The sequence below is a fragment of the Protopterus annectens genome, chromosome 17.part0 (genome assembly GCF_019279795.1).
Source record: "Protopterus annectens isolate FY-2018-M chromosome 17.part0, PAN1.0, whole genome shotgun sequence".
In the NCBI taxonomy this organism is placed as follows: Eukaryota; Metazoa; Chordata; order Ceratodontiformes; family Protopteridae; genus Protopterus; species Protopterus annectens.
This window is the reverse complement of record NC_056751.1, coordinates 613,369,979-613,384,549: the sequence shown is the minus strand read 5'-3', so window position 1 is coordinate 613,384,549 and position 14,571 is coordinate 613,369,979. Positions and strand designations below refer to the sequence as shown.

The 14,571-nt window shown below is 38.7% G+C and overlaps 1 protein-coding gene across 3 annotated transcripts in view; it reads right to left on the bottom strand.

The window, feature by feature from the left end:
* The window catches only part of LOC122791339 (IgA receptor-like), a 632,537-nt gene extending 618,344 nt beyond the window's left edge, over positions 1–14,193 (bottom strand). For all 3 annotated transcript variants that reach the window (XM_044059054.1, XM_044059052.1, XM_044059053.1), the window contains exon 1: positions 14,162–14,193. In XM_044059054.1, the coding sequence (XP_043914989.1) occupies positions 14,162–14,171 (10 nt within the window). In that variant the 5' untranslated portion in view covers positions 14,172–14,193. The remainder of the gene's footprint in view (positions 1–14,161) is intronic.
* Positions 14,194–14,571: the final 378 nt, after the last annotated feature.

The following is a 14,571-nucleotide window of genomic DNA, read 5'->3' as shown; positions in this document are numbered from 1 at the left end:
ATATGTATATATATATATATATATATATATATATATATATATATATATATATATATATATATATATTGCTATTACAACTTTAAAAAAGGCCAGTCATCCATCATTGGCACAGGGTGGTGGGGGCAGGGGAGAATGCATGACAATAAGCCTAATACCAAAGAAGTCAGTGTGAGTTACTGAATTATATTACCTACTTGAAAGTTCTCCAGTATACCCACTGTCATGTCAAAACCAACATCAATGTACAAAATAAGCAAAAAATTAAAGCTCCATAATAGTACATACAAGTAAATGCAGCCACCCCCTCAAACAAACTAAAGAAAATGAAAAGAAAGTATATCTGTCATGAAAGCAGGTCAACAGCTGTGTAACTGAGTAGTACATTGCAGCATTAGCCACAGCAAGCTATCCTTTTTCAGTACAAATTGGTAAAAGTGTTCCCACATGCCCACTTATGTGGAGGGTGGTCAGTTATATATTACAAACTTAACACATATGTGGGCTACAAAGTCAACCCCATGACCTTCACAGAAAGTGATACAACATTCTTCAGCAATAATTCACCAGATGGGCATAGAAAATATTCTATAATGTCATGTTACATTTTTCACAAACTTGTGTAATGTAACAAATAAAGGATATAAATGTCTATGCCACCAGCAAGGGACAAGCAATGCATACACTAAGCTAATGGTATCATAGCTCTCAACAGTACAGATTTTCACAGAATGTCTAGATTTGTGCCTCATATTTCCATCTGTTCCTCATAAAACAAGGTTTCCTGGAAAATCAGTGTGGACTAAATTCATTAAATAATGACAGACATTTAAGTTTCAGACTTCAAATCCTTCAGAAAATATATAGTAACACAAACCCTTTTATTCTAGCAACTTTCCAAGTTTATATGAATAATTAAGATTTGCAAAATTGTAGGGTTTTGTCCCCACTTTGTTTTTAGCTTTGTCCAGATTTCGTCTGCTAAGTGGTTGAGAGGTATGATTGATGTATTCTGAAATACAATCCATCACAAAGTCTGAAATACAGTATTCTGTAAAAAAAGCAGCAAATTACCTTTACCTTTACACCAAGACACTAGAAACGTTTTACAAGCAATTACCAGCATTTAGCTCTCTACATAAATACACACCCCTACCATGATGCATATTTCTTGCAGACAAGACTGCCCTAATATAGTGCAGATTCAGCCTTGTGAGTATTGTGAATATGCAAATGATGTTTGAACTCATTCATTTTTAAATTCCAAAATCTGCACTAAGTGCATGGAATGTAAACATGGTATAAGGACACACAAGATGGTATGCACATGCTGCACCTCTGGCAAGGCTGCAAGTAAGCAGATTATTCAGATTCAGGAACCTAGGCAGCAAGACATTTTCATGTGGTACATTTCGTTGAGGACACATAGCTGAAGTGACATTCAACTGCAGAGAAATATACTTGGTTATGAATTCAAGTGGGGAAAGAGAAGAATGCAGTGCCATGCCCACAACTTTAATAATCAAATGCTCATGGGGGAAATAATGTTGTTGGCCCCCAATGCAACATGAGACAGCAGACAGTATAGCAAGCATCAGGAGGAGGCTAGCCAGTGGGCATGTCAGTAGCAGTAAAATGCAGTGCTTAATGGGCAGTGGCTTTATAATTGGTGTGTGTGGACCACTACCCTCTTCACAGTGTTTTAGGAACATGATTTAAAATTGCATACTGGAGCACACATGTGACTGCAGTAGCATGCAGGATTTCCTCCATGCTGTATCATGTTTACATCTTGTAGTTGCAAAAACACATATTGTACACTGAGCACAACACTCATTATTTCTACTGTGCCTGTGTACCTGGTTATTAAAGTTGTGGGCATGGCAGTGTGTGCTTCTCTTTTCCCACAGGGAATTCACAACAGACATATTTCCCTGCAGCTAAATATCACATCACCATGTGTCCCCAGCTAACTGGTTCACAGGGAAATGTTTCACTGCCTAGGTGCCTGAACCCAGATTACTCACTAAAACATATATCAACTGCAAGGCAAAGCACATAGCAGCCTTGTTAGAGAAGCATACATCTTTGAATGGTGCTCAGAAAATAAATAGAAACAAAGAAATGCAGTGTTCAAAAGTTTCATCTTATATTGTTTCATAAGTAAGCACTAGGCTAGCTGCTGTTGTACACCATTTTAAGCCTAGCCAATTTCCCACTAGAAGGTAAGAGTCAAACCCTGTAACATGTGACTGGCAGGTAAACTCATTAACCAGTACACCAACCCCCAACCTCCTGTAATAAAATAATATCTGTCCTGACAGCATCACAGCCATCCATAAATCTTACTGCAAATTACACAGGGCAAAGGCCAGGAACTTTGCCTGTTGTTCTTGCAATATAAATTTTTAGTAGTTCCCATACTGAGGTTGGCTGCTGTGGTGCAGGGGTTAGCATTGCCACCTCACAGCAAGATATTTTCCAGTTTGATTTTCAGCTGGGATGCCTTTTCTGTGGGGTCTGCACATCCTTCCTGTAGTTGGCTGTGTTCCCTCTGGGTGCTCCTGTTTCCTCCCACATTCCAAAGACATGCTGTAGGTGTTCTTTATGCTCTAAATTGGCCCTAGATGTGAGTGTGTGCCTTTTGTAGCAGCTTGGGTGTCAAGCTGGCAATTCAACACTGTAAAACTCCACTGCCAATCATTCTGCAGACTGTTGATCTGCTGTGGCAACCCCTAATCAGGAAAAGCTGAAAGGAGAAGAAGAAGAAGTAGGTCACATACTGAGTATTTGTAACCTAGCTTTTATATCCATAGCATAGTATGTGTGTGCACATAGTGATAAGAATTGGAATTGAGGCTTGTGAATGTGTTCGTGTCCTGGGGTTCTAATTCAGACCTAGCTGTGTTTGAATGAACATAAGGATGTTTAATGAATATTTGTTCATGTGGAAACACAACCAAGAATAGAAAATATCAAAAGTGTAAATTTTGACCACTTTTTTCATAGTGTTTCCTGTATTTCAGCACATCCTTCTTCTCTCTCTCTCTCTCTCTCTCTCTCTCTCACTCTCTTTATTTGGCAAAGCTCACTCTGAACTAGCAGCTCTCCCTAGTGGTGAACTACAGTTCACTGACTATGGAAAAAAGTGAAAACAATTTAGTTTAGAATGACTTATGTAGCTGAAAATAGCCTGGTGACATTGCACAGCTATCAGCACTCTAGATAGTACTCAGTGAAGAAAATGTACCTGTCAGGTAACTTTTTTCTGTGACACAAGGTGTAACTGAATTAAATTGAGAGAAATAAGGCACATAATGCACTGCTTGAATTCTGTTTAGAGATTGAATTGCTGTTATTCACAATATGATTTTTTTATTATTTTAATCTGCATTTGCTCTCTAACTGGCAGCAGGCATGGTTCAGTGAATAAGGTAAAATAAAAAAATAGTATATGCTGCTTTAGATAGAACAAACACACTTGACAATGTTGCACTTTCCTCAACACTCTGGATAGCACTGAATGGAGAAATTCCACCTGTTATTTACCTATCTCTGTGGTACAAGGTGTATGTGCAGTGAGCTTAGGTATAGAACAAAGGTGGTGAAGGATTCAAATCCAGCTAAAAAATACTTTTACAAAGAGTGCCAGAATCCCATTTCTCACAACATTTTGATTAAGAATGTAAAAATAAAGACAAATGATAATATTATGTTTATTGCCAACAATGTATTAGTAATGCTTTCATAAGTAAACTGTTCTATTTGGCATATATCATGAATTCTTCACATATAATATCAATCTAATGTGTCTATAATTTCTTAAAAATGACGATATTTACTTTAAATTTCACTTGCATATGTATGATGGGCACAATAATTTTGTAATAATCCTCCTGATTCATCACATATCCTAACTATGTGTTTAGTAGAGTTATGTCTTGTAAAGTATGTATATAACATGGGTCCCTATCAGATTATCAAAGTTTTTAAAGTCATATGTTTGGGACCATATGATCAAAGTTTTAAAACTTTGAACGTTTTGAATAGAGATAGTGGTACAGTGCAGAATGGTGCATTTATCCTTTTCCACAATGCAGTGCAATCTCAGTGTTGGTATATTTAATTAGCGGTGCAGGGGGGGGGGGGATTTGCCCCCTGCAAAAACATTAAAAATAGAATTTTTACATTTTTTTTTAATGTTGGAAGTTCCAAAACTTTGATCATATAGTCTTGGCTATATGAATTTCAAAGTTTCAGAACTTCAATAATCTGACATAGATCCTATAACATACCCCAGCCTGTATTACTAAGCTCATTTTATTTCACAGTGGTCTGGTTATTTTCACATGAATATGTTTAAATCTGCTGGTATATGGGAATACAGAGTAAAGGTATACTAAAGGCACAGCTATGAAAAAGTTAATGCCATGCTCCAACTTAACCCCCCTCCCACCCACTCCACCTTGCACTGACTCATTCATCTAACTCTACTGTTACTTCATCCCACCCAAAACAATCCCTCCCATACTAAAAACTAATTTTCTCTCTAATATCTATTGTACTATACTCTCCAATCTCAAATATACTATTACCCTACCCATGGATAATATTTTCCTAACCTACTAATGCCTAGTAGCATATTTTGAAATGTTAAACCTACAACTGAGTTTATAACAAAAATATTCACTTTATGTAAATGTTGAAATTTCTGTATTAAATAATTTCATTTTTGAACATTGTGACAAGCCAGTTGCAAATATCATGGAGCTTATCTGTAAATGTTTAATTAGCTGTATGAACTATATCCATTTCTAACATGTAAAATGTAGCTTGCAATTATTGTGGAGCTTTTCTCCCCAGGCCTTCACTGAAAATGGGCTCTTCTTGGCCCAGTGGATTTTTAAGCACATTTTCATATGCAACTTTTAATATGATCTTATACATTTGCAAGTGACATTTTTTATATAGATGTTTGTAATTGACATGTTATTTGTTACCTTTTATGTTTTCTCATGAATATATAAATAAGCAGATGCATTTGATAGGCTAATGGAGACCACAGTTTCTGTATAAATACAGCCTATATGAATGAAGGTCTTTGTTATATGATCTGAGGAAGCTCTACTAAATGAGTGATAGCGCTTATCTGACCTGCAGTGAATTAAAATTTTGGATTTATACCTGAGAGACTTGACTTGGCTCTATTTTGTGTGGCTCTGTATCGCCCATGCTTCTCCTTTACTTTTCACTTTATGTAAATGTTGAAATTTCTGTACTAAATAATTTCATTTTTGAACATTGTGACAAGCCAGTTGCAAATATCATGGAGCTTACCTGTAAATGTTTAATTAGCTGTATGAACTATATCCATTTCTAACATGTAAAATGTAGCTTGCAATTATTGTGGAGCTTTTCTCCCCAGGCCTCCACTGAAAATGGGTTCTTCTTGGCCCAGTGGATTTCCCCAATCATGAAGCTTAAATAAATAAATAAATGCAACAATTCTTTGGCTTCTGGCTGATATAAAGTATGTGTTCTTCTGTGGTGTGGGGAAATAATTACCCTGTTTGTAGAATTATGTTTTTGCATAGTGTCATAGGTTTGAGAACAGCTGTAGGTCAATTTATTAGATAATGCTACTTCATATTCCTATCATATATTTAACTGCAAACATCTGTAGTTCTGTCTATATACAACATTTCAGTAATATACCATTTCAGTAACATATGTTTGGTGGACATCTGCAATAAATAATATAACAAAAGGAAAACATTGCTGTCCAGGACCAAGAAGGAGCAGGTGCCCAATTGGAAGCAATCTCTTCTTCCCTTGAACAAGCAAATAAGAACACTAGTGAAATTCTCCAAAGCAAACTTTGAGTCCAAATTGGCCACATCTACTAGACACAATCATAAGGCCTTCTTCACATATGTCTGCAGTCACAAAGGAAGCACGCAGACCTGCTCAAAACAGGTGGTCAAGAACACTGCATACACAAATGCCATAGATATAGCCAAGTTTCTGGTTGACAGATTCAGCAAAAACTTTACTCCACTGTCCCTCCCATCAGTAAATCAGGGCATCCTCAGTACCTGCACCCCTCCCCTTTTCTCTAGGGAACAGATCATCACTGCTCTCTCAAAAGCAAAAAATACAGCCTCCATGGAACTCAATAACATCCCAGGCTGCATCCTACATAAACTCGGGCAGAAGCCTGCAGCACCATTAGGTGCCCTATTCAACCAAATCCTGAGTACTAGCTTCATCCTAACTGAGTGGAGGACAGACACTGTCATCCTTTGCACAAAGGTGGAGCATCCAGTGATCCAGGAAATTATAGACCCATCAGCCTAACTAGCCTGATCTGCAAGGCTATGGAATGGATTATCATGGATCTCATTAACAAGGACATTGGCAACCTCCAAACACTCAATCCCGCACTGTTTGGCTTCATCAAGCTGAGGTCATCTCTATTAAATTTGGTTGACTTTTTTGAGACAATCACCAAAGCTGGATGAGGGGAAGATGGTGCACACCACCCACATTTATCTGGCCAAAGCCTTTGACACTATTCCCCACTCAGACATAATAGATAAACTCTCTCAACTAGGCATAAATCCATATGTTACCAAATGGGTAGCAAGCTGGCTGATTGATAGAACCCACCTCATCAAAATAGGGGAAACCACCTCAAGTAGTAGACCCACAATGAGCAGCATACCCCAGGGATCAGTCTTGAGGATCTGTTATTTGGGATATACTTCTCTGAGGTGCAGGCCAAAAAAATGAGCCATGGCTGAGCAAGTTTGCTGATGATTGCAAGCTGGGCACTATCATCAATTCTCCTAGTGAATGGACATCCTCCAAGAAGGTCTCACCCAAATGACTGGTGCAAGAAAAATGGCCTCAAGCTGAATACCAAAAAAATGCATCATCATCCCCTTTGGGGAGAGTGCTGTCCCCAGAAGTTATCACATTAATAACAGCATCCAAAGCATGCAATCAATTGTGAGGAGTTTTGGGCATCCAGGTTGATAGAAACCTGACTTTTAGCCATCATGTTGCTTCTATTGCATGGAAAGCTTTCTACATGGTCTACATTATAAGTAAAGGTATCTCATCCAGGGACAAAGCATTCATAATACCCCTGTATTCTTCCCTTATAAGGCCCATTAGTACAACGCTCCTTTCAGCATGTACCTCGCAAAGCACATGCAGCAGCTGGAGAGACCACAGAGTTTCCTCACCAGGAGACTCCAGGGCCTCAAACATCTACCCTACACTGACAGGCTAAACACCCTGTCCCTCTACTCAGTTTCATACAGACTCCTCATAAGTGACCTCTGTCTGACATACAAAACAATCTCAGATCCCTCCTTGATGGGTCTACTGCACATCTACAAGCCAAGCTCCACTCGAGTAACCCACACGTGAGATCTCAGCCTAATCTGTGACATCAATAGGACTTGTTGGCAGGGCAAATGTATGTCCCAGAGACTCCTCCATCTGTGGAATAGACTCCATCTCCACATCAGGCAGAGTACCTTACTATTCTTTTTTAAGTGCAACCTGGATAACTGGATGGGAAACTGAAAATACACCCCTGGGATTCCACCTGTGTCCCTGCTGGACTGGAGCAGCGGGTGCTCACTTGGCTTAACATAGGCTAAAGCCTTGGCTAGGCTTATAAGGGCCTCAAAGCCAATAACCTTATAACTTCATAAGATTCTATGATCCTATAACAGTGCAGCAAGACATCATTTGCAAAAATACCACAGCCCCAAGAGTTGGACATATTAAGTCAACCTTACCCTGCTTATGTCTTCAAATTCATTGCACTCTCGTACGTCTAATTTCTTTCTGTGATTAGCATTGCATTGTACAGAGAATGACAGACTAATGATGGTTTAATAAGTAAGACTACAAGGCCATACAGATGTTTCTACATGTCCCACACCATAATGTTGGTGTTCTACTCTGCATCTGTCTATCTGTCTCTGTCTCTCTCTGTTCCCCCCTTCTGCTCTAGTAAGTTGTCGTGCTTCATTTGTGTTATTTAAATGTTGAAAAGTAGTAATTTCTTTGTGGCATGATGAAATGATGATCATATGGATAGACAGGCTCTTGATTAATTTCAAAAGTTCTAATCCAGCCATTAACTGTTACTGACCTTTTTTTTGTTAAATTATTTTATGTGTACCTGTTGGCTACATATTGTTATAAGCCAATATTCTTCTTCATTTGTAAGCTATTTTATCCCTGCCTCCATCTCACCCTGTTGTTGTATCTTCTCACTTCTGTATCATTATTCTTCCACTTCTGCATTTGCCCAATGTCTGGCAATGGGCAACAAATGAAACAAAGGCAAAATGGAAGTACACAGCTTATGGTAACAGCTTATGATTTTATTCCCTTTCACATTAGTCTGTTGCGCTTTGCACCGATGTGCAAAGTTATGTTTATTCAGTTTAATGTACTTTTCAACAAGATGAACACTTGGATGTACAAATTATAGTGGTCAGTAGTGTAATGAAGATAAATAAATACATTCACGTTTGAAGAAATCTGTTATGAAATTTGTACTATCAGTAAATTGAATTGCTATGCAGTCTGCTTAGATGATACACAGATATAAAAGTTTTCTCTCAGTGCTCTAAAGGTTTGAATTCAGATGGATAAAAACTTTTTCAGAATGTCTTGTCTGACTCCTGTGGCTGTAAAGGTTGGCTACACCTTTCCTTAACACATCATTATCTTGCTGCTATATTAATGTGTCTGCTCCTTATTGTGGACCCAGTCTTGTACTGATCTTTGAGTGAAAGTTGGCAGAGAGCAACATAGAGTACTGCTAATTCATATTCTAAGCTCACTACTTCAAGATATGATTAAGCGGTTCCCCTTTAGAATCTCAAATTGCTGAAAGCTCGAAATTCATAAGCTCGAGCCCAGAATCTCGAGTTTTCAGCAACTTGAAATTCTAAAGCAGACATAAAAGACATGCAAACATGTCTTTACAATGTTTTTGCAGGGGGTCAAGCCCCCCTGGACCCCCCCCCACATCCCCCTATAGTTAAATATACCAACTCTGAGATTGTACTGCAATGTGGATGTGGGAAATCTTCCGTTCCGTGCTGTATACAGAAGCGCACAATGGGAAAATTTCCGTTTCTCTGCTATAGTGCGGTCACGGAGCTGGTATATTTCAGCAAGAAGAGTGCAGGGGCACATGCATACATGTCAGTAAACTTCCTTTTTTTTTTTTTGTTGTCTCCCCTTCACAAGTTTGAGTTATCGAAACTCGAGCTTCTGAAATTCGAGCTTTCAGTAACTCAAGCTTGTGAAGGGGAACCAGATACGCATGTGCTAATACTTTGACATAAATGGTGCAATTCATCTTGGCAGTGCTGCATTCAAAGAGCAACACACAATAAATAAAATAAAATAGGCTGCACAACATTTGTATATTTCTATTAAGTTAGTCAAAAGGTTATCTTGATTTCAGAATAATGTTGACTCAATTGAGTCATTTAATTCATGTCTGTTCTACAGTGTATACACTGCAACTGTGTTACAAGTTTGTTTAAACTATTCTCACATAATCCATAGGTTCATAGGTGTGTACTAGGCTAATGGTCCTGGAGTCTTTACAAGCCTAGCCTGTAAGATTACCCTGGCATCGTGACACCCGACCATAGTTCCCAGTGCTTCTGTCAAGTAGAGCCACTGTAGTGATCCCCTGGGTGAATTTTCTATTTCACATCCACTCATCAAGATTTCTCTTGACGAGGGCCAGTGAGGGGCTCTGCTTAACATGTATGGGAAGTCTATTCCATAGCATGGGCAGTCTCTGGGTTATGAACCTGTCCCTCCAGCATGTTCTGTTGATTGTGGTAATGAAATTGAGGTCTCTGGAGTGTGTGGTGTGGAGGGATTGGGATTTCTTTGGATGTAGCATTTATAACAGAGCTGGGTCAGACATGGCTTTGTAAGTGAAGCAGAGATTGCCTCTAAGTAGACGATATGAGACAGAGAATAGTTGGAGTTTTTTGAGTCTGTCCATATAGGACAAGTGTTTATGGCCTAGGATCTTCTTTGTGAGGCACTTTTGTGGTCTCTCCAGTTGTTGCAGGTGTCTAGTGAGGTACATGCCAAATGGGGCATTGTACTCAATGATTGGCCTTATGAGGGAAGAGTAGAGGGAGACAATGATCCTGGATGAAAAACCCTTAGTAATGAGATGTGCAACATAGAAGGACTTTCTTACCACAGTGGTAATGTGGTGGTCAAAAGAGAGGTTGCTGTCAACCTGTGTTCCCAGATCTGTTATAATGCCTTCTGTGTTCAGTGGACTACCATCAATGTGGTAATTCAAGGGAACTGGGTTTTTCCCAAGGGGGATGAAGACACATTTTTGGCATTGAGCTTAAGGCTATGGTTCTGACACCAATCGTTGGTCTCAGTGAGGCTTTTCTGTAGGATGTCAACATCACTTGGGGAGTTAATAATAGCTCCCAACTTGCAATCATCTGTGAACATTGTCAGCCAGAGTCCCTTTGTGTTGGCCTGGACTTCAGAGAAGTAGATACCAAACAGGAGAGGACCCAGGACCGAACCCTGTGGGATGCTACTCATGACTGGTCAGCAGTCTGACTTGGAGTCAGCTACTTTCACACTGTGGGTTCTATCTGTGAGCCAGTTTGTAACCCACCTAGTGATAAAGATGCTGATGCCTAGCTTAGTGAGTTTTTCTATGATTCCTATGTGAAGAATGATATCAAAGGCCTTGGCCAGATCAAGGTAGGATGAACCACCTTGCCTTCATCCACAGCTCTGGTGACTGACTCAAAGAAGTCGACCAAGTTAAATGTTATTCTGCAGTGCACTGTGCTAGGTATGACTTGCACTGCAGTTTGTGCACTCACAGGACACACATGCAAGTGTGAGACAATATAAGTGTACAATCATCTCACCATGAATTTGCAGGAAAGTTTGATTGATAATCTGCTGGTTTACAAGACAGAATTTCTATGACTTCCATAATGTGAAACATGACAATGTCCCTCCCAGAAAAGCAATGTACATGAAGGATAGTATCAAGATGTTAGTACAGCAGTATCTAATTACACGGGATAACCCACAGTGAAGTTACACTGTCCTGTGCACACATATATGCATTTGCTGTACAGTTTGTAATTCAAAGTACCATCAGTTCCAAACAGTGAATTTTCAAGAAGTAAAAACATGCTATTTCACATCATTAAAGTCAGTCTTCTCTTGTAGTACGTGTGATTAATAAAATGTACTATAGATTGTGTAACTGGATAGGTAGCAGGTTCAATGCTCAAGATGGGAAACTTGTATGTAGTGTTTGGTGCTATATCTGCTTCCCCTGCAGAGAATAAATTTAACTAATCACACAGCTCCCTTATCCCACTTTTTACAGAAACATCCTCTCTGAAAGTACACACTAAGGTCATTCTGACAAAAATGCACTCTCTCTCCCCTTAAGAATCAGAAATCTCCTGTACTCTTATGAGTAATACAATGCCTTCTACATTGTGTTAACTTGATAGGTAGGAAGTTCAAGGGTCAATATGGGGAACTTGTGTGTGTGTGTGTGTGTGTGTGTGTGTGTGTGTGTGTGTGTGTGTGTGTGTGTGTGTGTGTGTGTGTGAGAGAGCATGTCGTCTAACAGAGTTCTGCTTGATCAGCTTCTACTCTGGAGAATTTTTTTCTATACATTACTTAAAGAAACCATGGCTTTTTTAGGCCATACTATGTATACAACTGGAAAATTAATGCCCCTATAAGAGTTTCATCCAAACATTTGATAAGTGGGGGTGGGTGTGTTTAAATTTTTAAAATGACTGGCATGTGGAGGGACAACACACTGATGAGATCATTCTTTCTAAAGTGAACTTTCACACTATAACTGTCAGACTTCTCCTGTGGTGCTTCTTACACTGATTGTGTGTGTGTGCGTGTGAGTGAGTGAGTGAGTGAGTGAGTGAGTGAGTGAGTGAGTGAGTGAGTGAGTGAGTGTGTGGTGTGTGTGTGTGTGTGTGTGTGTGTGTGTGTGTGTGTGTGTGTGTGTGTGTGTGTGTGTGTGTGTGTGTGTGTGAGACTGTGAATGGATTCAGGCTTGGTTTACATACATTTGCAATGCCAACTTTTACAAACCTAGATGGCTGTAAAAGCCAGACACATCTCCTTGGCAATACACTGCTGATGTCATCCCTTCATAGATGCTGTATGCCTCAGTTATGCCTAGTCTTCTCCTGTGGCTCTGCCTGCTGATAATAGTCTGTATAGATGATGTAACTAAATAGTTAGGTGGTCTGAGGTCATACCTACTTAAATAGTGTGACTGCGATTATTGCCCTATATCACTGGCAACCTGACAGCCACCCAAATGTGCACTTTCACTTATGAGATGTATTTACAGTGGCACAGTGTTACATTAGCAAATTCTAGCATCTCCAGGAAAAATAACTTTTTGGCCAAAGAATAATTACATAATGTTAACATAACTGCAGTATCTCACAGATGGAGTACAACTTTTACTGTGTTGTGTGACTGATAGTGCACTTTGTACACTGTGTAACTACATATGTAGGACATTTGAGGCCATTTGTGTGTCTTTCACACTTATACTGTGCATACTTTTCAAATACATATATGATCTGTTGCTGTTCAGTGTTTTTGTGCACTTCGCCTACTTTTTAGCATAAGCTTCCATTTAGTAAACAGTGGTGATGTTGATGTCATCCATTTAACTGTGCACTATTTCAGTTGTACCTCAATATGCCATTTGGAGCTTGTTGTCTTATGGCTTGATTACTATCATAACCTATATATCATATTCAAAACCAATACAATTGAAAGAAAAAAAATGATTCTACACATGCTGATTCTTTACATTAATACCTCCTGCTGCTGAAAACTCTAGCAATAAATCTATTTAGACTAGTTATAATACTATTCTGTAAAACAGCAGCTTACTTTGCAAAGCTTTTATCCTTTTCCATAGATATAAAAGCACAAAATACTGTCTGTTTACAAATAAGCATTTTTAGTGATATTTAAGTTTAGGCTGTACCTTCTTCGAGCTGTGCCGGCAGTGGGTGGTATCAATTGAGTGACAGCATAATATAAATTAGGGTGCAATTGAGTGACAGCAGAATATGCTGTCAATGACAGTTAACCCTTGAAACAAATGTCAACACTATGATAGGCAATATTTCATAGACTCTACATTAGCTGTCATACAATCCAGTAAAATTAACAACTAAAATTAACAAGAATGAATGCCTAAACATCATCAAAATCAAGTTATGAACAGGGTTAGTGGCTGGGCTGAATGCAAAAAAAAAAATACTAAAGATAGGTAATTAGTTGAGTACTGCAGATATATCAGGAACAATACTGCAATGGTTGGAAAGGTACACTAAGCAGTTACACAACGGTAAACAGTGAGGTGGAAACTAACAGCTAAAATAATAGTACAGCATTAGTCATGCTTAGGAACAGGCAGTATAAGACAATGCACAAAATAAAGCAAAATACATTTTCTTTGGTCTATTTATATAATAGCATCCATCAGAGATTTATTTTGATGCATAGATAGCTGCCGATACCCCAAAGCATGCCTATCTCAGCCTAAATGGAATAACGCTAAATTTTCACTTACACTGCTCCTTATGCCTACTCCAAGTTTATAGACCCTAACCCTGTAGAAGCTACACTTCTGACAGCTAAAGTGAAGCCAGCCTGTTGACAAAAGGGAGGGTAGTAACTGCTACTGATTAGCCAAGATCAAGCTGCCAAGATGTCCAAGTAGGTGACAAAGAGTGAGGAAACAACTAACATTGGCATAACTCAAGAAAGAAATATGCTTGCAAGCTCGACCACACAACCACAGCAAAACACACTTCATAGCAAACCAATACATTTTAGATTTTTTGCAACTGTTTGAGTCACTTTATACTGATATCTATGGTTGTTCCTTTAAGAAGGCAAAATCATCACTGGACTGTGTCTGACAGGTGAGGTGGTACAATGTAACATGACTCACCCTCCAAGACGGTGCATGCTAAACTGAAATATTTCTGTATTTTCTTCTAAAACATTTAATACTGTTTTGCTTTTTGACTTTCATTACCTGCTTCCATCTTTTTCTTGTCTCTTACTGCAGCATCTAGGGGAACAAAAAGAAATGTTTACAATTACAAGTCAGCTAATCTCACAGTAATAATAGAACATGACATGGTATTTAACAATGGCTATTCCTGTGGACATTTATGAATGGTCTTGTCTTACTGATGCCACATCAGTAGTACCACTACCACTCCCAGAAGGAAGGTGATGGAAATTTCACTCTTTCTGACAATTAGGTACATAAAGTAGGTTATATCACCAAGGGCTGCAGATATGTATTAACAAAAGTTGTACATAAAGTATGACTGGGGATAAAATACTTAAAATCTAGCTCTTATGTGATCTAAATAATATAAATAGCATGTTTGAAAAAAAAGAACCCAGAATGCTTTGTGCATTACTTCATAGAATATC